This window comes from Microcaecilia unicolor, chromosome 6 (assembly GCF_901765095.1).
Source record: "Microcaecilia unicolor chromosome 6, aMicUni1.1, whole genome shotgun sequence".
Classification (NCBI taxonomy): domain Eukaryota; kingdom Metazoa; phylum Chordata; class Amphibia; order Gymnophiona; family Siphonopidae; genus Microcaecilia; species Microcaecilia unicolor.
In genome coordinates this window covers 240,359,407-240,384,464 of record NC_044036.1, presented here as the reverse complement: position 1 = coordinate 240,384,464, position 25,058 = coordinate 240,359,407, and the positions used below count along the sequence as shown (strand labels likewise).

The following is a 25,058-nucleotide window of genomic DNA, read 5'->3' as shown; positions in this document are numbered from 1 at the left end:
GCAAACCTTTGTCTTGCTCCCAATTGTAGCCTCCCCTCATCAGCACTATCTTCTACCCTTAGATAGTTTATGGGTTAGTTTCTTCCACCAGTGGCTTCCCCACTGGATTATTTTATCCTCTCCCAGTATGCACAGCTTGGGCCACACTCCCGCCACCAGAGCCTTTACCTTTCCTGAGGAAGTTTGAGCAAACCCTCCAACCTCCATGCACTCCTCCTTACCTTCTCCTTCTACCTCCTCTTTATTCCACTCCATCTCCTCCTCCCCAAGCTCCACCAGCTGTTCCCCATCTCCAGGATCAGACCTCATCTCCCAGTCACTCCACCCTCCCCCTCCTGGGAGTTCAGCTGACCCTGCACTGGCTTCTGGGGAGTGTAGTTTTTCTCCTGCATTACAGCTTTCCCTGGCAGTTTGATCCCTAGATGGCGCCCTGTTCTCCTAGCTGGGCTGAATGAACGGGGATGATGCCGGCTGAAAGACCCACTATTCCCTTTCCCTCGCACCAGCCCTCCAGAATGCTCACACACTCCCCTGCTCAAACGATTGCCAGTCTTCTCCTGTCCTGCACTGGCAATTCGCGAAAGAACATCTGCGTTTGTCAGAAATTTGCCTGATCTATGCTCCACCTTGAATTGATAGGGCTGTAAAGCCAGATACCACCTTGTGAGACGACCATTACTATTTTTCATCTGGCCCAACCACCTCAAAGGCGCATGATCCGTAACCAGAGGAAATTTCCGTCCATCTAAATAGTAATGGCACATCTGCACTGCCCATTTTATCGCTAAACATTCTCTCTCTATGGTTGAGTACCTGACCTCATGGGGGAGCAGTTTCCGGCTCAGGTACATCAGGGGATGTTCCTTTCCCTCGTGTACCTGAGACAACACGGCCCCCAAACCTACCCCCGAGACATCAGCTTGCAGTACAAAGGGCTTATCAAAATCCACGGTTCTCAGCAGGGGTTCCTGACACAGGGCCACTCTCAATTCATTGAACACCCGCAGCCCTTCCTCCTCCCATCGTAGACTGTTGGGGGACCCCTTCTGAAGTTTATTAGTGAGGGGTGAAGCAATGGAGGCAAAGTGGGGTATGAACCTCCTATAGTACCCCACTAGGCCCAAAAAGCTCCTCAACTGTTTCTTATTTTTGGGGTATGGAAAGTCCTGGATACTCGCTACCTTATCCCAGAGTGGAGTTATCTGACCATTCCCCACCCAGTATCCCAAATATTTAACCTTCTCCTGCCCAAAACAACACTTTTGCGGGTTCAAAGTCAAACCTGCTTGACGGAAAGCCTCTAATACCGCCCTCACCCTTATAATATGCGAGGGCCAATCCTCACTCTGAATGATAACACCGTCCAGGTAAGCCGCCACATATTGCTGATGCGGTCTTAACACCTGATCTAACAACCGCTGGCAGGAAGCTGCCGCTGAATTAAGACCAAAAGGCATGCGTTTAAATTGATAGAGCCCCATGGGTGTAGAGAAGGCTGTCTTAGGCTTGGCCTCCTGAGTCAGAGGGATCTGCCAATACCCTTTTGTCAAGTCCAGGGTGGACAGATATCGAGCAGTACCCAACCGATCCAAAAGCTCATCAATACGTGGCATCGGATAGGCATCGGAATCTGAGAGCGCATTAACTTGCCTAAAGTCGATGCAAAACCGCCACGTACCATCGGACTTGGGCACTAACACCACAGGACTCGACCATGGACTGACAGATTCTTCAATGACCCCAAAATCCAGCATCTCCTGTACCTGTCGGACCACCTCTTGTTTCTTTGGGGGTGAGAGACAGTAAGGTCTCTGTCTGACCACCCGGCCCGGCTCCGAGATAATATCATGCATGATAAGGTGGGTTCCCCTGGGCAAGGAGTCAGGACATCCCGAAACTCCTCCACAAGTGCCTGAACCTCTTTCTGCTGACTCCCTGGCAATGTAGTTGCAATCTGCGGTTCTCCTGCCTTAAATATCTCCGTGATCTGTGTTCCTAATTCTTCCTCAGCTTCCACCCTAGCCTGACCAAATAGTCCCCTTTGCTCTTGCCAAGGTTTAAGCACATTTATATGGTAGGTCTGCTCCCGGCCCTGCTCATTCCTTACTAAGTAGGTGACTACTTCTTTTCTATGACCGCAGGACCCCTCCAGCGTCCCACGAACTTATGAGATGAGTCTGAAACCATGATCAAGACTTTGTCCCCCACCTCCAATGCCCTCTCCACCCCTTTCCGGTCATAATAGGCTTTCTGGTAATCCTGACTCCTCTCCCAGTGTTGCTGAGCCCCGCGGCTCAATTTATGCAACCGTTCCTTCAGCTTCACTAGATAGTTCACTACATCCAGATCCTCCTCTTCCGGAGGAACCCACTGCTCCCTTAACACGTCCAACACTCCCCGGGGTGATCTCCCATACATCAATTCAAATGGTGATACGCCCAGAGAGGCCTGAACATTCTCCCTACACACATACAAAACAAATGGTAACAATAGATCCCATTCCTCATGAGAGGAACCTAACCCTTTCCTCAACAACATTTTCAAGGTTTTATTGAATCTCTCCACCAGGCCATTAGTCTGAGGATGGTAAGCTGCGGTCCGAATATGCTGTATCCCCAAAGCCTCCCACACCTGGGCCAGGGTTCGTGACATGAAATTGGTCCCCCGGTCAGTAATCATTTCCCTAGGAAACCCCACCTCACAAAAGATACGAATTAGCTGGGCCGCAATAACTTTAGCTGAGGTGGTACGAAGCGGCACGGCCCAGGGATACCTTGTGGCCATATCCATGATCACTAGAATATAGGAATACCCTCTGGGACTTATCAATGGGCCCGATCATATCCATTGCCATACTGGTAATAGGAGTCCCTATACGGGGAAGGGGTCGTAGGGGCACTCTGTTCGGTATTTGCTCTGATACCCTCTGACACTGACTACAGGAGCTGCAAAATTGTTCCACCTCTTTATACACCCCGGGCCAGTAAAATCTGTTTAATACCTGCCGGAGAGTATTCTGAGCCCCCTTGTGTCCCCCTAAGATATGATCATGAGATACCCGTAACACCAGGTCCCTAAACCCCCTCGGTACTACTAACTGTGTCTGAGGTTCCTTCCCCCCTGCTAAACAGGACAGCCGATATAGCAACCCCTTGTCACTAACAAACCGAGGGAAGCTGGTTTCTCCCTCGTGATCTACCCGCTCCCATGCATATTGCAATGTCTGGTCATCTTTTTGCTCTTTGGAAAAATCAGGGAATCTCTCTAACACCTGTTCCGTATCCCCTGGGAACCTCCCCTGATGATGGAGCTCTTGGCAATGCTGCCGCCTTTGCTCCTGACCTCGTTTCTTTTGCTGAGAGCCTTTCCTTGTCTTCCCGGCCGCCCCATAACCTCTCCCTGGAATGGAAATACTTGTGCCAGGGACAGTTCCTGCTTCTTCTCCTGCCTCTCCTGGGCTCGGGTAGATACCAAGGCTTGCTTACCCCCAAGGCAGTATGTGAATGGAGCCCAATCCCGTCCTAAAATGAGATCCTGAGGAAGCCTAGGAAGTACAGCCACCCACACCCACTGAAGGCCCTCCTGGTCCTGTATGTCTACTAGCCGGACCGGATACCTTGAGGAGGCCCCGTGTATGCACTGAATAGCCACGGACCGGTCTCTCTTCCTACCCTGCTGACCCCCTTTCCGAGCAATCTGCCCCCACAACTTCTGGGAGCACATTGTCTGGTCCGCTCCTGAGTCTAAAAGTCCTTCCACCGGGACCCCTCCTATCTTAACCCAATGCGTAAACTGGGGTTCCTTAGAGGGGGTTACCTGAGATATGAGCCCCAACTTGGCCCTACAGTCCCTCCTCAGATGTCCCGACTTCCCACATCGGTAGCACACTCTATCATCCTCCTTAGGACCTTCCTCCCTCCACCCAGATCCTTTGAACATTTTACCCCGACCACCCTGCCAGACACCCTCTCCCCCCTCGGAGTATTGTGACTCCAGAAAGTATTCAAAGCCTTTGATAGCTTCTTCCAGAGTCTCACATCCCTTCCTGATCAAATTAACCCTGAAACTCTCCGGTAGAGCCTCTAAAAACTGCTCCAGCACCAGATCCTGCATTAACTGAGTCACTGCCCTCTTATCAGGCTCTAACCATTTGATAGCCAAGTCCATCAGCTTCTGGGCCAAGGCCTTTGGAGTCTCCCCCTCCCTCCACCTCCAACTCCGGAAGCGCCTGCGATAAGTTTGTCTGCTTACCCCATACCGGTCCAAAATAGCCGTTTTCAGCTTTTGATAATCCACCACGTCCCCTGGCAACAGGCTCCGAAAAGCTGCCAGGGCTTCCCCGCACAGGGCGGGAGCCAGTCTGATGGTCCATTGTTCTTGAGGCCAGGCGGCCGCCAATGCTACCCGCTCAAAAGTCCCCAGATAATCCTCAATGTCGTCCTGCTCTGTTAATTTGCCCCAAGGCAGCCAATTAACCCGCCCAGGCTCCAGGCTTCCAGGCACAGCTCCAGTGGCTGTAGCCTCCAATGAGTAGCTCTCTTTCCTCGGTAGGGGTACTGCCCGTAACAATTCCTGCACCACCTCCAGCACCGGTTGTATCTGTGCTCGAGAAGCAGCCAAGGAATCCTCTAGAAGTCTCTGAGCCATTTCCTGCTGCTTTTGGAACTGGTGGGCCATAAAAGACAGCAGCTCCTTCGACTCCATGTCACCTTAGCCACCGGTACCTGAGAGAAAGGGAACAACAAAGAACACTTTCCAAGTGCGGTATTACACAGCTCCAGCCCTCTATATCCCCCTCCTCCTGGTTACCCGAGTCCCGTATATGCTTACCGGAACTCGGAGCAATGCACGCTTCTTTCACCGGTGGGTTGTTCAGACAATCCCACCACTGCCACCACTCTCTAACCAGGTCACCCTTCCAGGTGAGAGCCGGGGTCGACCCTGCTTAGCTTGGCTAGCTTTTCCCCGGTACGAGCTGCAACCACTGCCTTGCTGCACTGCTTGTCCTAGTTTAACTGCTGCCCAGCTGACCTGCGGCCAGGATCAGCTCACGACTGGGACACACAAAACTCCAGCAGTCTTATAGTTCTTGAAAACCACAGGTCTTTATTTTCTCAGCATCTTTTAATACAGCTTTAATCTTCAAGCAGTTTCTTCATCAAGAATGCAAGAGTCAGTTCAGTTTTTCCACATTCAGCTTATTAACACAGTCCAATCTTAACTCAGAATATCACACCCAGCAAACCTTTGTCTTGCTCCCAATTGTAGCCTCCCCTCATCAGCACTATCTTCTACCCTTAGATAGTTTATGGGTTAGTTTCTTCCACCAGTGGCTTCCCCACTGGATTATTTTATCCTCTCCCAGTATGCACAGCTTGGGCCACACTCCCGCCACCAGAGCCTTTACCTTTCCTGAGGAAGTTTGAGCAAGCCCTCCAACCTCCATGCACTCCTCCTTACCTTCTCCTTCTACCTCCTCTTTATTCCACTCCATCTCCTCCTCCCCAAGCTCCACCAGCTGTTCCCCATCTCCAGGATCAGACCTCATCTCCCAATCAGTCACTCCACCCTCCCCCTCCTGGGAGTTCAGCTGACCCTGCACTGGCTTCTGGGGAGTGTAGTTTTTCTCCTGCATTACAGCTTTCCCTGGCAGTTTGATCCCTAGATGGCGCCCTGTTCTCCTAGCTGGGCTGAATGAACGGGGATGATGCCGGCTGAAAGACCCACTATCCCCTTTCCCTCGCACCAGCCCTCCAGAGTGCTCACAATATATATATATATATATATATATATATATATATATATATATATATTTATTAGGATTTATTTACCACCTTTTTGAAAGAATTCACTCAAGGCGGTGTACAGTAAGAATAAATCAAACATAAGCAGTAGACAATTACAGCAGTAAAACATTCAAATAATACAAAATTTGGCCTACTATACTACTTACAATGTCAACACAATATGTAATAGAACATTTTAATAGACAATGTAGGGTATAAGCAAAGGTAGAACATATAGATAGGTAAGAGATTAAGAGGAGTTAGAAAATAAGGTGACTAAAGAAAGTTGCAAATGAGGTCAGAGAGATGATTAAATGTTATCTCACCTAGGGTAGGAGTGGATAAACGTCCTGCTGCAGTATGTGCAGCCTGTGTCACTCCTTGTGTGTGTGTGAGACTAAGAAGTTAGCTACTTCTTCCATTAAAGACCTGGTTGAAGAGCCAAGCTTTCACCTGCTTCCTGAAGTAGAGATAGTCTTGTGTTAGGCGGAGCCGTTCAGGGACTGCATTCCAGAGTGTGGATCTACTCCGGAGAAGGCTCGCTTGTGGGTATCACATTGTGCAATGTCTCTTGGAGAGGGTGTGGTTAGGGATACCCCTTGGGAGGACCTTAGTGTCATTGGAAGTGTGTAGAGGGTCATCCTGTTCTTCAAGTACTCTGGGCCATTTCTTTTAAGGGCCTTGAAAATCAGACATAGAGTTTTAAATTTAGCCCTGTATTCTACTGGTAGCCAATGAAGCTTTTGTAAAAATGGTGTGATGTGGTCACGTCTCCTGCAACCTTCTATGAGTCTTGCTTCAGCATTTTGAATCAATTGGAGCTGGTGCAGACCCTTTGTAGTCAGACCGTTGTAGAGTTTATTATAGTAATCCAGTCTTGATGTTATGGCATGCACAACTGGGATAAGATTTGTCTTCTCGATGTAAGGAGAGAGGCAGCATAGTTGTCATAAATATTAGAAGCAGCTCTTGAAGGTTGCTTGGATTTGGGGAATCGGAGTAAGTGTTGAATCTAAACTGTATTCCAAGGTTCCTGACTTATGACTTGAGGGGGAGTTTGTACTTCCCAAAAGAGATTTTGATGTCGGGTACTTGTCCACTTGTGTTAGGGACCCAGAGAAGGTTTACTTGGGTTCAGGCAAAGTTTGTTGTGCTTGCTTAGCCCATTCTTGAATTGTTGGTATTCTTGAATTGATGTTAGATCTGTGATCGGTTTATTCAGGGCTGTAGGTAAGTCAGGTTCAATGGATATGAGTAGCTGCACATCATCTGCGCAGATGTAGACCTGAGTGTCCATTGACCTAATCAGTTCAGCTAGTGCTTGAGGTAGACATTGAACAGAGCAGGTGACAGTATCGATCCTTGTGGTACCCCACAGGTTAGTGCACATGGTGGCGATGAGGTGCTGCCAAACATTAGGGATTGTTGCCTGCCTGCCTGATCGATAGGATCTGAACCACGCAAGTACTGTTCCATTGATACCTGTTTCTGCCAGTCGTACTAGCATGATATCATGATCCACAGTGTCAAAAGCTGCTGAGAAATCTAGCAGTACCAACACCGAGGCAAATCCCCTGTCTCGGTTTCTATGAAGATCATCTAGTAGGGAAACAATGACCGTTTCTGTTCCATAACTGGGTCTGAATCCAGATTGACTTGGATCTTGCCAGTTTCTCTCTTCTAGCCAGTCACTGAGTTGAACACAGACTGTTTGTTCTATAAGTTTTCCTAGAAATGTATTATTTTTGTTACATTTGTACCCCACGCTTTCCCACTCATGGCAGGCTCAATGCGGCTTACATAGAGCAATGGAGGGTTAAGTGACTTGCCCAGAGTTACAAGGAGCTGCCTGTGCCTGAAGTGGGAATCGAATTCAGTTCCTCAGTTCCCCAGGACCAAAGTCCACCACCCTAACCACTAGGCCACTCCTCCACTCCATGGGATGTTGGATACTGGCCGGTAACTTACCACTGCCCCTTTCAATGCTGTTGGTAGTTGCCCATTAGAAAGGGAGGAGTTCACAGTTTTTGTAGCATCTTCTATGAGGCCCATACTTGCCTGCTGCACTATCTTTGATGAGCAGGGGTTGAGGGAACAGGTCGACAGTCTGTTAGGACTTTGTTGTGGCTCTCTCTGTTATTGGGTTAAGTGTCCCATATGTCTCTGTCAGGAGGGTTATTGGCGCCTCTTTAAAACAGCTTGCACTTTAGAGGGTTAGAAGATAAAGTTTGCCTATTTGCGGATGATACTAAGATCTGTAACAGAGTGGACACCCGAATGGTCTAAGGTTTGGCAATTAAAATTCAATGCAAAGAAATGCAAAGTGATGCACTTAGGGAGTAGAAATCCACGGGAGACGTATGTGTTAGGTGGTGAGAGTCTGATAGGTACAGACGGGGAGAGGGATCTTGGGGAGATAGTATCTGAGGATCTGAAGGAGACGAAATAGTGTGACAAGGCGGTGGCCGTAACTAGAAGGTTGCTAGGCTGTATAGAGAGAGGTGGGACCAGCAGAAGAAAAGAGGTTTTAATGCCCCTGTATAAGTCGTTGGTGAGGCTCCACCTGGAGTATTGTGTTCAGTTTTGGAGGCCGTATCTTGCTAAGGATGTAAAAAGAATTGAAGCGGTGCAAAGAAAAGCTACTAGAATGGTATGGGGTTTGCATTACAAGACGTATGAGGAGAGACTTGCTGACCTGAACATGTATACCCTGGAGGAAAGGAGAAACAGGGGTGATATGATACAGACATTCAAATATTTGAAAGGTATTAATCCGCAAACGAACCTTTTCCGGAGATGGGAAGGCGGTAGAACTAGAGGACATGAAATGAGATTGAAGGGGGGCAGACTCAAGAAAAATGTCAGGAAGTATTTTTTCATGGAGGGAGTGGTGGATGCTTGGAATGCCCTCTGCGGGAGGGGGTGGAGATGAAAACGGTAACAGAATTCAAACATGCGTGGGATAAACATAAAGGAATCCTGTTTGGAAGGAAGGGATCCTCAGGAGCTTAGCGGTGATTGGATGGCAGAGGCGGGGCTGGTGGTTGGGAGGCGGGATTAGTGCTGGGCAGACTTATACGGTCTGTGCCCTGAAAAGACAGCTACAAATCAAGGGGCTGGTGGTTGGGAGGCGGGGCTAGTGCTGGGCAGACTTATACGGTCTGTGCCCTGAAAAAGACAGATACAAATCAAGGTAAGGTATACACAAAAAGTAGCACATATGAGTTATCTTGTTGGGCAGACTGGATGGACCGTGCAGGTCTTTTTCTGCCGTCATCTACTATGTTACTATGTAGTGTGGCGGTTGCAGTAGGCTGTTTACTATACTGAACAGCTGCTTGGTTGAATTGACAGCCTGCTCAATGCATTGAGAGAAATATTATTTTTTGGTTGCTGTTAAAGTTTGGGAATACTGTTGTGTGGTTCCTACAGTTTAGTCTATCTTCATCCAGGCAAGATTTCTGCCATCTCCTTTCCAGTTTCCGTCCTTTGCATTTGAGGATGTGAAGTTTTGGAGAAAACCAAAGTGAGTGTTCGTGAGTGGGGCAAAAGACCTTTTTTGGTGGTGCCATTTTCTCAGCACTTCTCTCAGTAGTGCATTAATAGTTCAGAATGGCCAGCAAAACACATGACTATGATGGTGCCCTATCTGCCTCATCCTCATCTTGGCACTTTAAGGAATAAGCTTCTATTAGACTAGTGACTGACTTGAATTTTAGTGTTCATGACAGACTGAACACTATAAAATTCACAGCAGAGCAAAGGGAACCCCCCCCCCCCCCCATGTATCCCTCCCCCCCCCCCAAAAAAAAACAACAACCTTTAAAAGCTCTTCCCTGGGGTCCAGTGGACCCAGACCCCCTCCTCGCCCGCCACCCTGGAACAAAAAAACCCCATGGTGGTCCAGCCGATCTCGCCCCCCCCGCCCCCAAGAACAAATAAAACCCAGTGGTGGTCCAGTAGACCCAGACCCTCCCCCGGAACCAAAAAACCCTGGTGGTCCGGTGGACCCCACCCCCCAAAATAAATCACCCCAGACCAGACCGGACTCCCTAGTCCACTAAGCCCTGGTGATCTAGTAGAATTAATCCTCCATCCCCCCTCCCCCAGACCCCTGCACATAACAACGCTGGATGCAGGAGGACCGCCTCTTCCTTCCTGCATCTGGGCCTACCCACTTCAAAATGACAGCGTTTTTTTTGGTCTGCTGCCAGTGCTAAAACTGGAAATTCAATGCTGGGCCTTGTGGATGCCGGCTAGCGCACGATCAGTTAAGTTAATATTCAGATTAAACTGGCCATGGGTTAGAGCATAGAGAAAGGATAGCTATTTATGCGGTTCTATTTTATGTGCTAAACCTGGGCGGTTAGGTGTGAATATCAGGACCTACACTAAGGGGTCAGTTTCAGCGGAGATGACTGTGTAGCCACAACCAAGCAAGTTAACTGGTCAGCAGTTGTTTCTGGCCAGTTAACTCACTTCAAATATCAGCCAGAAAGAGTTCAAGAATGGGCCAAATGGGACTAGGGTTCCTGAGGAATGACACCCCCCCCCCCCCAAACAAAGTGGCCCAATGCATTTATACTATGTCTCTGTCTCCTCTTATATTCTATTGGCTGGTTTCCTTGTACAATGTACTTACTACTGTAATCTAATTAAAAATAGAAAACAGAGAGTAGGGTTAAATGGTCAGTATTCTCAATGGAGAAGGGTAGTTAGTGGGGTTCCCCAGGGCTCTGTGCTGGGACCGCTCTTTTTTAACATATTTATAAATGACCTAGAGATGGGAGTAACTAGTGAGGTCATTAAATTTGCTGATGACACAAAGTTATTCAAAGTCGTTAAATTGCGGGAGGATTGTGAAAAATTACAAGCGGACCTTACGAGACTGGGAGACTGGGCGTCTAAATGGCAGATGATGTTTAATGTGAGCAAGTGCAAAGTGATGCATGTGGGAAAGAGGAACCCGAATTATAGCTATGTCATGCAAGGTTCCACGTTAGGAGTCACGGACCAAGAAAGGGATCTAGGTGTCGTTGTTGATGATACTATTGTGAAGTTTTCTTATTGGTTGCTATGTACATTACCAAGTAACTTCGATTGTCATGGACAGGGCCAGGTTAAGCTATTGGGCAAATTTTGCACATACTCTGGGCCCCCTAAATATATGGGCACATTAAGATGTGCTCAGGACTCCAGAAATTAGGATTGCCAACTGTCCGTTTATTCAGAAATAAGCAGAATTTTACATTTATATTCAGAAGGTAGAAGGATAGATAACATATATGGAGATTTTTCTGAATTTAAAATCTCTATCTGCAGCCTTCCTCCTCCCATGAGTGAGTCTGCTGTGCTTGCTTCCACTTAACTAGCTGCATAGACTAGATAGGATCCAGCTAATTGGCCAGTTATAGCCTCAGTAAGGGAGGAGGTGATCTGATATGAGCCCTCAGATAGGAAATATTTCTGCATTTTGTGTTTTTTGGATTGTAATCTGTTGCTCTGCTGAAGAAGTGAATGAAATTCCTGCATGTGGTGGGGGGAAGATAGGTGACCCCTAATACATTTACATGGGAGCAACACCTTTCAAACTGCCTTCCCCGCTCATCATGTTTCTCCTGGTCAGATGCAAGGAAAGCACATGTATTGCAAGCATTCACAGATGCGCACAAACATACACACACAACTACCAATTTCTCTTCCCTCCCCCCCCCCCCCCCCCCACTCAGCACACTGATATGCGAGACAGATAACATCAATATATTATGCAGTAATATATTATCCACTAACACAGAGAATACATCTCCAACTCAAAGGGCTGTAACTAAGATAATTGTTCCTAAACACAAAGTCCTGCTGAAAATCAGAAAATAAGTCTATGCGCAGACAGTCATGAAAACCATCACAACAGATGCAAAAAGTATCCTTGGCTATTGGATGTCTTCACACTCTAGCAGTCATAGCTACAGTTCTTCAATAAATAAAACCCACAGTTTCAGCTCACTCAGCAATCCTCAATAGGCTCCAGGTAGTCACAACAGACCAAGGAAAAATCTAACTATGCATTTTCTGAATCAAGATGACAATACTGAGCTGGAACTGTGGGTTTTATTTATTGAAGAACTGTAGCTGTAACTGCTGGAGTGAGAAAACATTGGGTGATCAAGGTTACTTTTTGCATCTGCTGTGATGTTTTTCATGGTTGTCTGCACATAGATTTTTTTTCTGTTTTTTCAGCAGGACTTCTGTTTAGGAACCAATAATCTTAGTTCCAGCCCTTTGAGTTGGAGAGGTGTCCTCTGTGTTTGTGTATAATTGCTGTATAATATACTGATGTTTCTCCGAGGACAAGCAGGCTGCTTGTTCTCACTGATGGGTTGACGTCCTCGGCAGCCCCCTCCATCGGAAAGTTTACTAGCAAAGGCCTTTGCTAGTCCTCGCGCGCCCATGCGCACTGCGCATGCGCAGCCGTCTTCCCGCCCGAAACCGGCTCGAGCCGGCCAGTCTTCTTTCGTCCGCGCTCGGTACGGTCGTGTTACGCCGTTCGTGCCCCAGAGAGTCGACCTCGCGCGTCCTTTTCGACGTGTTTTTTCGTATTTTCTTCTAAAAAAGTTTGGGAAGCGCTCCGGAAGTGTTCCGGAAGACCCTGTCGGGTTTTCTGCCCTTCCCGTATTTTTCAAGTTTTGCCCCGTAAGTTTTCTTTCGTTGTCGGGGTAGGCCTAGTTTGGCCTCGGTCGAGATTTTTCTCCCTCTAAATTTGGTGCTTCAATTTTCGCCATTTCGGCTTTTGATTTCGCCGGCGTGATTTTTCCGCCCATGACATCGAAGCCTTCCAGCGGCTTCAAGAAGTGCACCCAGTGCGCCCGGGTAATCTCGCTCACTGATAGGCACTCTGCGTGTCTTCAGTGTCTAGGGGCCCAGCACCGCCCTCAGAACTGCAGTCTGTGTTCCCTGTTACAAAGGCGGACTCAGGTAGCGAGATTAGCCCAGTGGAACGTTTTGTTCTCGGGCTCTTCGTCGGCATCGGCACCGGAGGCATCGAGTGCATCGACGTCGTCAGCGTCCGGACCATCTCCCTTGGCTGCCGCTCCATCGACTGCATCGAGGCATCGGACCTCTGCATCGGCGCCGAGGCATCGGGCGACTGCATCGACGTCGGTGGTACCGAGACTTCGTCTGCTGATGTCGTCGGACGGAGGTGCATCGTCAGGAGTGCAGGTGAGGGCTGTCCATTCCCCTGCTGGTGGCGGTGAGCCTTCGGGTGGGTCTCCTCCTACCCTGAGGGCTCCTGCGGTACAGCCCCCCCGGGATCGACCCTCTTCGGTCTCGGCCCCGAGGAAGCGACGGATGGATTCTACGTCCTCCTCGTCGGTGCCGGGGAGTTCCGGTGACATGCTTCGGAAGAAGTCGAAGAAGCATCGACACCGGTCTCCTCCCCGTGTCGGCACCGAGAGCTCTGGGTCGCCGAGGGATTCGGCACCCAGTAGGCATCGGCACCGAGAGGACCGCTCACCCTCTGTTCAGGAGGTGTCGATGCGCTCCACTCTGGACAGCCCGGAACAGCCTCCTCGCCCGGAACAGGTTCTGACGTCGACGCCTGCATCGACCTCTCAGCCTTTTTCTGCAGCCACTCTGAACGAGAGCCTCCGGGCCATTCTCCCAGAGATTCTGGGAGAGCTGTTGCGCCCTACCCTTCCGGTACCGGCGGTGCTTGCGCCTCCGGTACCGTCGAGCGCGGCGCCGGCTGGCCCATCGCCCAGGTTGAGGTCCCCGACGTCGGTACCGCGTGCGGTGCCGACCGCGGCCACCTCCCAGGAGGGCTCCCCGACTACATCGGCGGAGGGAGCTTCGCCGATGCGGGCGAGGGAGTCTGCCTCTCGACGCCCCCACCGTGGACGGGGTTCCACCGAGTCGAGCAGGGCGAGGTTGCAGACACAGGTCCGTGAACTTGTGTCTGACACCGAGGGTGAGGCCTCGTGGGAGGAAGAGGAAGATCCCAGATATTTCTCTGACGAGGAGTCTGAGGGTCTTCCGTCTGATCCCACTCCCTCTCCTGAGAGACAGCTTTCTCCGCCCGAGAGTCTGTCTTTTGCCTCCTTTGTCCGGGAGATGTCTACGGCCATCCCCTTCCCGGTGGTTGTGGAGGACGAGCCCAGGGCTGAAATGTTTGAGCTCCTGGACTATCCTTCTCCACCTAAGGAAGCGTCCACTGTTCCCTTGCACCATGTCCTAAAGAAGACATTGCTTGCGAACTGGACAAAACCTTTAACTAATCCCCACATCCCCAAGAAGATCGAGTCCCAGTACCGGATCCATGGGGACCCAGAGCTGATGCGCACCCAGTTGCCTCACGACTCTGGAGTTGTGGATCTGGCCCTAAAGAAGGCTAAGAGTTCTAGGGAACATGCTTCGGCGCCCCCGGGCAAGGACGCTAGAACCTTAGACTCCTTTGGGAGGAAGGCCTACCATTCCTCTATGCTCGTGTCCAAGATCCAGTCTTACCAGCTCTACACGAGCATCCACATGCGGAACAATGTGCGGCAGTTGGCGGGCTTGGTTGATGCTCTTCCCCCTGAGCAAGCCAAGCCTTTCCAGGAGGTGGTCAGGCAGCTGAAGGCGTGCAGAAAATTCCTGGCCAGAGGAGTTTGACACTTTTGATGTTGCGTCCAGGGCCGCTGCTCAAGGTGTGGTGATGCGCAGGCTCTCATGGCTGCGTGCCGCCGACCTGGAGAATAGAATCCAGCAGCGGATTGCGGACTCGCCTTGCCGTGCGGACAATATTTTTGGCGAAAAAGTCGAACAGGTGGTAGTCTCTCCACCAGCGGGACACCGCATTCGACAAATTCGCCCGCCGGCAGCCTTCAGCTTCTACCTCTACAGGTAGACGATTTTTCGGGGGAAGGAAGACTGTTCCCTATACTTCTGGCAAGCGTAGGTACAATCCTCCTTCCCGACAGCCTGCGGCCCAGGCTAAGCCCCAGCGCGCTCGCTCTCGTCAGCAGCGTGCGCCTCAGCAAGGCCCCGCGGCTCCCCAGCAAAAGCAAGGGGCGAGCTTTTGACTGGCTCCAGCAGAGCATAGCCGACATCCAAGTGTCCGTGCCGGGCGACCTGCCAGTCGGAGGGAGGTTGAAAGTTTTTCACCAAAGGTGGCCTCTCATAACCTCCGATCAGTGGGTTCTGCAAATAGTCCGGCAGGGGTACACCCTCAATTTGACCTCAAAACCTCCAAATTGTCCACCGGGAGCTCAGTCTTACAGCTTCCAGCACAAGAAGGTACTTGCAGAGGAACTCTCCGCCCTTCTCAGCGCCAATGCGGTCGAGCCCGTGCCATCCGGGCAAGAAGGGCTGGGATTCTATTCCAGGTACTTCCTTGTGGAAAAGAAAACAGGGGGGATGCGTCCCATCCTAGACCTAAGGGCCCTGAACAAATTTATCGAAAAAGAAAAGTTCAGGATGCTTTCCCTGGGCACCCTTCTCCCCATGATTCAGCAAAACGATTGGCTATGCTCTCTGGACTTGAAGGATGCCTACACACACATCCCGATACTGCCAGCTCACAGACAGTATCTGCGATTTCAGTTGGGCACACGCCACTTCCAGTACTGTGTGCTACCCTTTGGGCTCGCCTCTGCGCCCAGGGTGTTCACCAAGTGCCTGGCTGTGGTAGCAGCGGCGCTTCGCAGGCTGGGGGTGCATGTGTTCCCATATCTCGACGATTGGCTGGTGAAGAACACATCCGAGGCAGGAGCCCTGCAGTCCATGCAGATGACTATTCGCCTACTGGAGCTACTGGGGTTTGTGATAAATTATCCAAAGTCCCACCTTCTCCCAGTGCAGAGACTCGAATTCATAGGAGCTCTGCTGGATTCTCGGACGGCTCGCGCCTACCTCCCAGAGACGAGAGCCAACAACTTGTTGTCCCTCGTCTCGCGGGTGCGAGCGTCCCAGCAGATCACAGCTCGGCAGATGTTGAGATTGCTGGGCCACATGGCCTCCACAGTACATGTGACTCCCATGGCCCGCCTTCACATGAGATCTGCTCAATGGACCCTAGCCTCCCAGTGGTATCAGGCCGCCGGGGGTCTAGAGGACGTGATCCACCTGTCCACGAGTTTTCTCAAATCCCTACATTGGTGGACGATTTGCTCCAATTTGACTCTGGGACGTCCCTTCCAAATTCCTCAGCCACAAAAGGTGCTGACCACGGATGCGTCCCTCCTGGGATGGGGAGCTCATGTCGATGGGCTTCACACCCAAGGAAGCTGGTCCCTCCAGGAACGCGATCTACAGATCAATCTTCTGGAGTTGCGAGCGATCTGGAACGCTCTGAAGGCTTTCGGAGATCGGCTGTCCCACCAAATTATCCAAATTCAGACAGACAACCAGGTTGCCATGTACTACGTCAACAAGCAGGGGGGCACCGGATCTCGCCCCCTGTGTCAGGAAGCCGTCAGCATGTGGCTCTGGGCTCGCCGGAACGGCATGGTGCTCCAAGCCACATATCTGGCAGGCGTAAACAACAGTCTGGCCGACAGGTTGAGCAGGATTATGCAACCTCACGAGTGGTCGCTCAATTCCCGAGTGGTGCGTCAGATCTTCCAGGAGTGGGGCACCCCCTTGGTAGATCTCTTTGCATCTCGAGCAAACCACAAAGTCCCTCAGTTCTGTTCCAGGCTTCAGGCCCACGGCAGACTGGCATCGGATGCCTTCCTCCTGGATTGGGGGGAGGGCCTGCTGTATGCTTATCCTCCCATCCCTCTGGTGGGGAAGACTTTGTTGAAACTCAAGCAAGACCGAGGCACCATGATTCTGATTGCTCCTTTTTGGCCGCGTCAGATCTGGTTCCCTCTTCTTCTGGAGTTATCCTCCGCAGAACCGTGGAGATTGGAGTGTTTTCCGACCCTCATCACGCAGGACGAAGGGGCTCTTCTGCATCCCAACCTCCAGTCTCTGGCTCTCACGGCCTGGATGTTGAGGGCGTAGACTTTGCCTCTTTGGGTCTGTCAGAGGGTGTCTCCCGCATCTTGCTTGCTTCCAGGAAAGACTCCACTAAGAAAAGTTACTTCTTTCATTGGAGGAGGTTTGCCGTCTGGTGTGACAGCAAGGCCCTAGATCCTCGCTCTTGTCCTACACAGACCCTGCTTGAATACCTTCTGCACTTGTCTGAGTCTGGTCTCAAGACTAACTCTGTAAGGGTTCATCTTAGTGCAATCAGTGCATACCATTACCGTGTGGAAGGTAAGCCGATCTCGGGACAGCCTTTAGTTGTTCGCTTCATGAGAGGTTTGCTTTTGTCAAAGCCCCCTGTCAAGCCTCCTACAGTGTCATGGGATCTCAATGTCGTTCTCACCCAGCTGATGAAACCTCCTTTTGAGCCACTGAATTCCTGCCATCTGAAGTACTTGACCTGGAAGGTCATTTTCTTGGTGGCAGTTACTTCAGCTCGTAGAGTCAGTGAGCTTCAGGCCCTGGTAGCCCAGGCTCCTTATACCAAATTTCATCATAACAGAGTAGTCCTCCGCACTCACCCTAAGTTCCTGCCAAAGGTCGTGTCGGAGTTCCATCTGAACCAGTCAATTTGCCAACATTCTTTCCCCGTCCTCATTCCTGCCCTGCTGAACGTCAGCTGCACACATTGGACTGCAAGAGAGCATTGGCCTTCTACCTGGAGCGGACACAGCCCCACAGACAGTCCGCCCAATTGTTTGTTTCTTTTGATCCCAATAGGAGGGGAGTGGCTGTAGGAAAACGCACCATATCCAATTGGCTAGCAGATTGCATTTCCTTCACTTACGCCCAGGCGGGGCTGGCTCTTGAGGGTCATGTCACGGCTCATAATGTTAGAGCCATGGCTGCGTCGGTAGCCCACTTGAAGTCAGCCTCCATTGAAGAAATTTGCAAAGCTGCGACGTGGTCATCTGTCCACACATTCACATCTCATTACTGCCTGCAGCAGGATACCCGACGCGACAGTCGGTTCGGGCAGTCAGTTCTTCAGAACCTGTTTGGGCTTTAGGATCCAACTCCACCCCCCGAGGGCCCTGTTTGTTCTGTTCCAGGCTACACTCTCAGTTAGTTGGTAAATTTTTTAGGTCAATCTCTGTTATGTCCTCGCCGTTGCGAGGCCCAATTGACCATGGTTGTTGTTTTGAGTGAGCCTGGGGGCTAGGGATACCCCATCAGTGAGAACAAGCAGCCTGCTTGTCCTCGGAGAAAGCGAATGCTACATACCTGTAGAAGGTATTCTCCGAGGACAGCAGGCTGATTGTTCTCACAAACCCGCCCGCCTCCCCTTTGGAGTTGAGTCTTCCCTTGAACTGTATTGTCTTGCTACATACTGGACTGGCCGGCTCGAGCCGGTTTCGGGCGGGAAGACGGCTGCGCAGTGCGCATGGGCGCGCGAGGACTAGCAAAGGCCTTTGCTAGTAAACTTTCCGATGGAGGGGGCTGCCGAGGACGTCAACCCATCAGTGAGAACAATCAGCCTGCTGTCCTCGGAGAATACCTTCTACAGGTATGTAGCATTCGCTATCTGTCTCTAGGTTAGTTAACTGTTGGGATAATAAAGGAAGTTATTTTTACTTTAGTCTTTACTCATGTATTGTTTTATTTAACATTTGATTGATATACCGCCAGTACTAATTAGAAAGGAATGCCATATGGTAACAGGAAAGAAACCATTCATAACTAAAGAGAACATAAAAACAAGAAAATAAATTAATCATCACAGATTGCATCAGTGAGAGGCAGACATCCCTCTCTGATCAACACATATCACATATTGTGTTCAAAAGCTAATTTTTAAAAATGGGTCTTCATTTGAGACTTAAATTCTACAAGTGAAGTTTCGGATCTGATAAAAGGGGGAAGGTCATATCATTAGGAACACTTGAGGGAGGGGTATGGTTGCCTCCCATGCCTGTGGATGTTTGGTTTTGGACTTTGTGTGTTTCCTCATATGCCAAAACCATAACTGTTACCACTTTAATTTTGGAAAAAGACAGCTTCCTGCTGAAATGAATCTAGCTCCTGCTAATCTGCTGAGTCTGGATATTTGCCACTTCAACCATTTTGGCTCAAACATATTTGCCGTCCTTTTCTGTCTCTGGGATCCCTATTCTGTTTTATGCTATATTAACATTTAGCACTGTACTAACTATAGTTTATATTGTTATTTAGATTTTTGACAAAATTCCAAGCAATAATATACCACATTATTTCCTCCTTACTATCTTCACATTGTCTCCCCCTCCCCCCCATTTTCCCTGGTGTCATCACCTGGTTGAACATTCTGATGGACCCTGTCATTGGTACATGTCTTTACAGTGATGCCACTGTTGTGAGCACCACAAAATGCAAAAATGTTATTCATTACTCAATATCTTATTAGGAGATGAAAAACATAATTCCTCTATTGTATAAGTATACACTCTGAACTACTTTGGTTCGTAATGGTAACAAGTTTTTCAGAAGGGGCATTTGTTGACCATTAATCATCAAGCCTTTATGGTTCCTCTTCATGGAAGGCAATGTGGAGGCTGGTTTTAGAGGCAGGTTAGTCTGACCTGACTTCAGTGGTGAGTGAATTAATAGAACTGCTGCTAAAATAGTGTACAGTTTCTGGAATTCAGTGCATTATAGGACTTTAGGCAGCATGACCTGGACATGATGCACTAGGTTAGTGTGGTTATATCTGTATATGGTCCGTGGTAAAGCAGCCATAGCCTGAAATGATTTAACTTATCTCTTCTTTCTTTACAGGGTTCTTGGTTCACATGGCTGCAACAATCTCGCCTCTGCCTGGGTCTTTGGAGACAAATCAGCCTGGCTTTCCAAAAGAGATCCTAGGGACAAAACTCGAAGGGAAATATCTTTGCTCCCACTGTAAGAATATACTAAGGAGACCATTTCAAGCTCAGTGTGGCCATCGCTATTGCTCATATTGCCTAAAGACAATCATAAGGTAATTATCTCCATGTCAGTCCCATCCTCAGAATGTTTAGACTTCCTGCACCCACAGAAAAGGAGTTATACAACCACTGTTTTAACTGTTACCAGAGGACCCAAAGCACAGCAGCACTATACCAGATTGATTATGTTCAGCCTCCTGATATGAAATATTACTGCTTACTCACTTTCTAATGTAGTAAGATAATTGTGTATTTTGGACTATAATATGTTTCTGGTAAATGGTTGGTGCTCTGTATTCCATCCTGCATGCCTTTCCCTAAATATCAATTGCATTTAGTAAGCAGGTTTGAGATGAGGCCATTTATCAAGAAAACTTGTTTAGTAGATATTTTAGTGTTAAGTTTTAAAATATAATTTAGAACTGGACTTGAGTGAGAGGTTTAGAACCCGTTTTATTAGAGGCTGTCACCTGATGGCTGTTTCTGGTGTCTGAGCATTAAACTAGGTTATGATGTTAATTTCATGCTGAGGTATGCACAATGAGAACGATGTATGAAAATTTCCAGGGTGTTTTCACTACTTAGGACATCAACAGGAGCACATTGTTCCGTATCAGCAGGAGAGAAGGGAACATGAGCTTCCTGTGTAACAGAGAGGAAAAGAAGGAATTTATAGATCTAAAAATCTCACAAAAAGAGGAGGTTGGGGATTTCCAGATGTCTATTATTACTGTGCTACTTGGTATAGATCTGGTATGAGTCAGCTGTGGACTGAGAGAGAGGTTAGTGGATTCTCCTCTGAGAAAGAGAATTATTTGACTAAAATGTGGATAGAATGTAGTAGAAAAAAAATTTGTAATTTTGCCATGTTCACAGCAGTATTTCTCATATCTAGGGTTCTTAAAATCTGGCCAGTGTCAGTACAAAGCAGGATGAAAGTCTCCTCTTCCATAGTGTCTCTCTAGACCGGCACAGATGTTTATGCACTCCTACTAGCAGATGGAGACTGAGAACAAACTGAACTTCAGGTAAGTCTATAAGTGGGCTGTGCAGTCCCCAGAAAGCCAGTCTGTTCTCAGTCTTGGCAGATGGTTGCAGTGGTAAGCCTGTGTAGTCCTTTAGTTGTGGGCCCTGGGGTTTTGTTTGGGTTAGTTCCCCTGAAGCCGTTTTTTGGTGAAAAGAGTAAAGTCCCGTGTCAGAGGATTTTTGCAGTGCCTCTTGTTTTGCTGCTGGATAGTGGCTGAGACCCGCGGGGGTCTCTCTCGCCCCAGGGGTGCGAAACCTAGGTGACCGGGTCCTTCTCCCCTTCCCCCACTTGAAACCTTCTTGGGGCCTCTCTCACCCCGGGGTGTCAAACTTAGGTGGTGGGGTCCATCCCCCTTTCCCCCCACTCCGACCTTTCTTAGGGTGCCTTGGTTTGATGAGCCTCGGCTGTCTGGCTCTGTCTGTTGGCAGACTGACAGCTTGAGTGCTGTGGGGTCTGCCTTGGTCACATCTCTCTGGGATGTATCCTAGTTAAACTCGTAGCTTTCAAGTCATTCTTGCCTTTCTCTGCCTTTTACAGTCTGCTTCAAGCTGCCCTGATGGTTCTTTTTGTGTGTATCTCTGAGGGGTTACCATGAACTCAGGGAGTGATGTCGCAGCGGCTCAAGCGTTGTAGCGTTTCAGCGCTTGGGGGGTGGATTCAGCAGGTTACTGTGGCTTTTGCGTGGCTCCTGAGCGGTCTGAGGCTGGGAGTGTGGAGAAAGGCAGCAGCACTGCTTAAGCAAAGTTTTGATGTGGCTGCTTTTGGCTATGCAAGCGGCTGTTTATGGTGGTTTGGTAGCGCAGGCTTGTTTCCTTGGGCTGGGCATATTTTGGACAGAGGCTCAGATGATCGGACCTTGGTGGATCAGGAGATGAGTGCTTCTTTCTTGTCGGATGCCCTGTACAACCTGCTCCACATGTCTTATAAGTCTATAGCTCTTCGTGTGGTGACCCTGTGATCATGGTGCCTCCGGGGCTGGTCGGTGAATGTGGCAATCCATGTCTAAGCTCCGTTAATTTCCTTTACGTGGTTCCTTGTTATTTGTAGATCATCTAGATAAGCTGGTCAAGAGTCAGGAAGTCTTAGGTTCCTCGTCTTCCGGAGGATAGGCCTCGTGTGGTTGGCAAAGGTGTATCCAAGAAATTTAGGTTTAGAGATGCACGTTGCTGCAAGCCTGGTAGAAGCAGTGGTTCTCAGCGTAATCATTTCTTTCAGACGGTGCCGCCATGGAGGCCGGGATTATGGGTCCTTGGCAGCTGCTGTCTTGGGATGATCTGCCCAGTGAAGGTGTAGGGGTCCAGTCCTTGGTTCCTGTGGGGGTGAGGGTACGGGACCTCTACAAGGAGTGGACCCAGATTATGTTTGATCAGTTGGTGCTTGAGGTTGTTTGCGACAGCTGTGCTCTGGAGTTTGTCTGTCCCTTGGCAGATGCTGCTTTGGTGTCTCCTTGTTGGGCCCCTTGGAAAGTGCAGGCGGTTTGGCACACTCTTCGTCGGCTGGTGGCCTTAAGGGTGGTGGTTCCCATACCGACTATGGAACGGGGCAGGGGTCGTTATTCTATCTATTTTGTGGTCCCAAAGAAGGAGGGCTCCTACCGGCCTATTCTGGATCTGAAGGGAGTGAATCTCATGCTTCAGGTGCTCTCTTTTTGCATGGAAGCTTTGCACTTGGTTATTCTGGCCGTGCAGCCCGGAGAGTTTTTCTTCGTTGGATCTGACAGAGGTGTACCTTCATATCCTTATTTGCCCAGCTCATCAGCGTTTCCTTCGCTTCACAGTTTTGGGGAGGCATTATCAGTTTGGTTTGGCCACGGCTCCTTGCACATTCTCCAAGGTGATGGTGGTGGTGGCAGCTGCTCTGCGCAAGGAGGGCTTCTTGGTGCATCTATATCTGGACGATTGGCTCATTCGAACGAAGTTGTACAAGGTGAATGTCAGGGCTACAGCCCAAGTGGTGCATGTGCTACAGTCCTTGTGCTGGGTGGTCACTCTGGCCAAGAGTCATCTTCAGCCATCTCAGACCTTGGAGTATTTGGGGGTTCATTTTGATATCAGAGCAGGTAAAGTTTTTCTCCAGGAGGCCAGGATTCGGAAGCTGCAGTCTCGGGTCTGGTCTCTTCTGGTCTCCCAGAGCCCGAGTGGCTAAGAGTACTTACGGGTGCTCGGCTCCATGGCTGCCTCGTTGGAGGTGGTGCAGTGGGCCAGGGCGCACATGAGACCCTTGCAGTTGGTGCTTATGTCACGTGGTCTCCGCAGTCGCATTCTCTGGAGGACCGTCTCCCTCTGGGGGGGGGGGGGGGGGGGGGCTGGTGAGATACAGTCTGTGGTGGTGGCTGGCTGCTGGTCACCTCTCGGGGCATGATTCTGGACTCCCCGCAGTGGATCATGGAGACAGTGGTTGCCAGTCTCTCCGGCTGGGGAGCACATTGTTTGGGTCGAGTGGCTCAAGGTGAGTGGTCAGTTCTGAAGGTGAATTCATTGATCAGTGTGTTGCAACTGAGAACTATCAGGTTGGCTCTTCACTAGTTCCAGCCCTTTCTCCACGGCAAGGCGGTGTGGGTGATGTCCGGCAACGCCTCGGCGGCTGTCTACATCAATCATCATGGAGGAATGGATAGCTGGTTTGTGGTGGTAGAAGTATCTCAACTCCTCACCTGGGTGGAAGCTTATCTGGCGGGCCTCTCCGCAGATCACGTGGCAGGCGGATTTTCTCGGCAGGAATCTCCTGGACCTGGGAGAGTGGAAGCTGAGTCCGGAGGCGGTCTCTCTTCTAGTGCGATGCTGGGGTCTTCCGGTAACGGATTTGATGGCGTCCGCCTCCAATACTCAGGTTCTTCAGCCGACAGAAGGACGGTCGAGCGGAGGGTTCTGATGCGTTGGTTCAGCCTTGGCCCAGAGCCGGCCTTCTTTATGTGTTTCCTCCGTGGCCTCTGATAGGCAGAATCATTCAACGCCATGCCGGTCTGGTGGTATTGGTCATCTGGACTGGCTGTGTGGACTGTGGTACGGAAATCTCATGTGGCTTCTGGTGGAGGAGCCACTTCAGCTGCTGCTGGTAGTAGATCTACTGTTTCAGGACCCTGTGCTTATGGACGATACGGCTCGGTTCTCGCTTAAGGCTTGGCTCGTGAAAAAATGCGTTTGTTGAGGAAAGATTTTTCAGTCTGGTCATTGCCACTATGTTGAGCTCTAAGACGAGGTTGTCTTCTCTTGTGTAGGCTTACGTTTGGTGCATTTTTGAGGACTAGTGTGGAGATCGTTCTATTGTGCCGCTTCAGTGCCTCAGGTTCTCGATATATATATATTTTTTGCAGGCCTGCCTGGATAAGGGTCTCATTTTATCCTCTTTGAAGATGCAGTTGGCAGCTGTGGCCTATTTATGGAGCTTGGTTCAGGGGCAGCCTCTGGGGTCCCATCCTTAGGGGGATTTGTCTTATTCGGCTGCCAGTTCATCAACCTATTCAGTCTTGGGACCCTAATCTTGTGTTGTCCGTCCTGGTGACGGCACCTTTTGAGCCTTTGGTTTGTTGTACACTAAAGGATTTGACCTTAAAAACAATGATTCTCGTGGCTCTGTCTTCTGGTTGGCGCGTTTCGTAGTTGCAGGCCCTGTCCTGCAGGGAGCCCTTCCTCCAGTTCTTTAAGGACACGGTGGTTCTCCGAGCGGTTCCTTCCTTCTTTCCTAAGGTGGTTTCTCCGTTTTATGTGAATCAGCTGGTTTCTTTGCCCATCTTGGGTGATAGGGCTGGCTCAGAAGAGCAGAAGCTCTTTCACCATTTGGATGTATGCAGGGTCCTCCACTGTTTGCAGGTGACTTGGGAATTTTGATGCTGTGATCATCTTTTTGTTTTGCTGGGGGGTTCGCAAAAGGCTGAGGCTGCATCCAAGGCAACTATTGTGCATTTGGTGAAGGAGGCGGTGGCCTCAGCTGATTTGATTTAAGAAGCAGCCTATTCCCTCCTTTTTGAAGGTTCATTCTATGTGGGCGTTGGCGGCTTCATGGGTGGTGCATTCCTTGGTTTCTCCGGTGGAAATTTGTAGAGCGGCAGCTTGTTCTTTGCTTCATTCTTTTTTATCGGCTGGATGTGTATGCTTGTCAGGATGTGCAGTTTGGGGCCAGTGTGCAAATAATGGAGCTCTGAGGGTCCCACCCATGATGATCACTGCTCTGGTACTTCACATCTGTGCCGGTCTAGAGGGACACTATGGCAGGAGAAATTAGGTCTTAGTTAATTTGCTTTCCTTTAGTCTCTCTAGACCAGCACAGGGCCCTCCCAGGTAGTTGCATCTTTTCCTTGTTCACTGGGTCTGGGCGACAAGAGGCCAGTTTATTTGG

The 25,058-nt window shown here is 49.7% G+C and overlaps 1 protein-coding gene across 1 annotated transcript in view; it reads left to right on the top strand.

The window, feature by feature from the left end:
- The window catches only part of TRAF2 (TNF receptor associated factor 2), a 269,754-nt gene that overhangs the window by 60,541 nt on the left and 184,155 nt on the right, over positions 1–25,058 (top strand). The window contains 1 exon segment of the mRNA XM_030206936.1: positions 19,548–19,749. Within this exon segment, the coding sequence (XP_030062796.1) occupies positions 19,548–19,749 (202 nt within the window).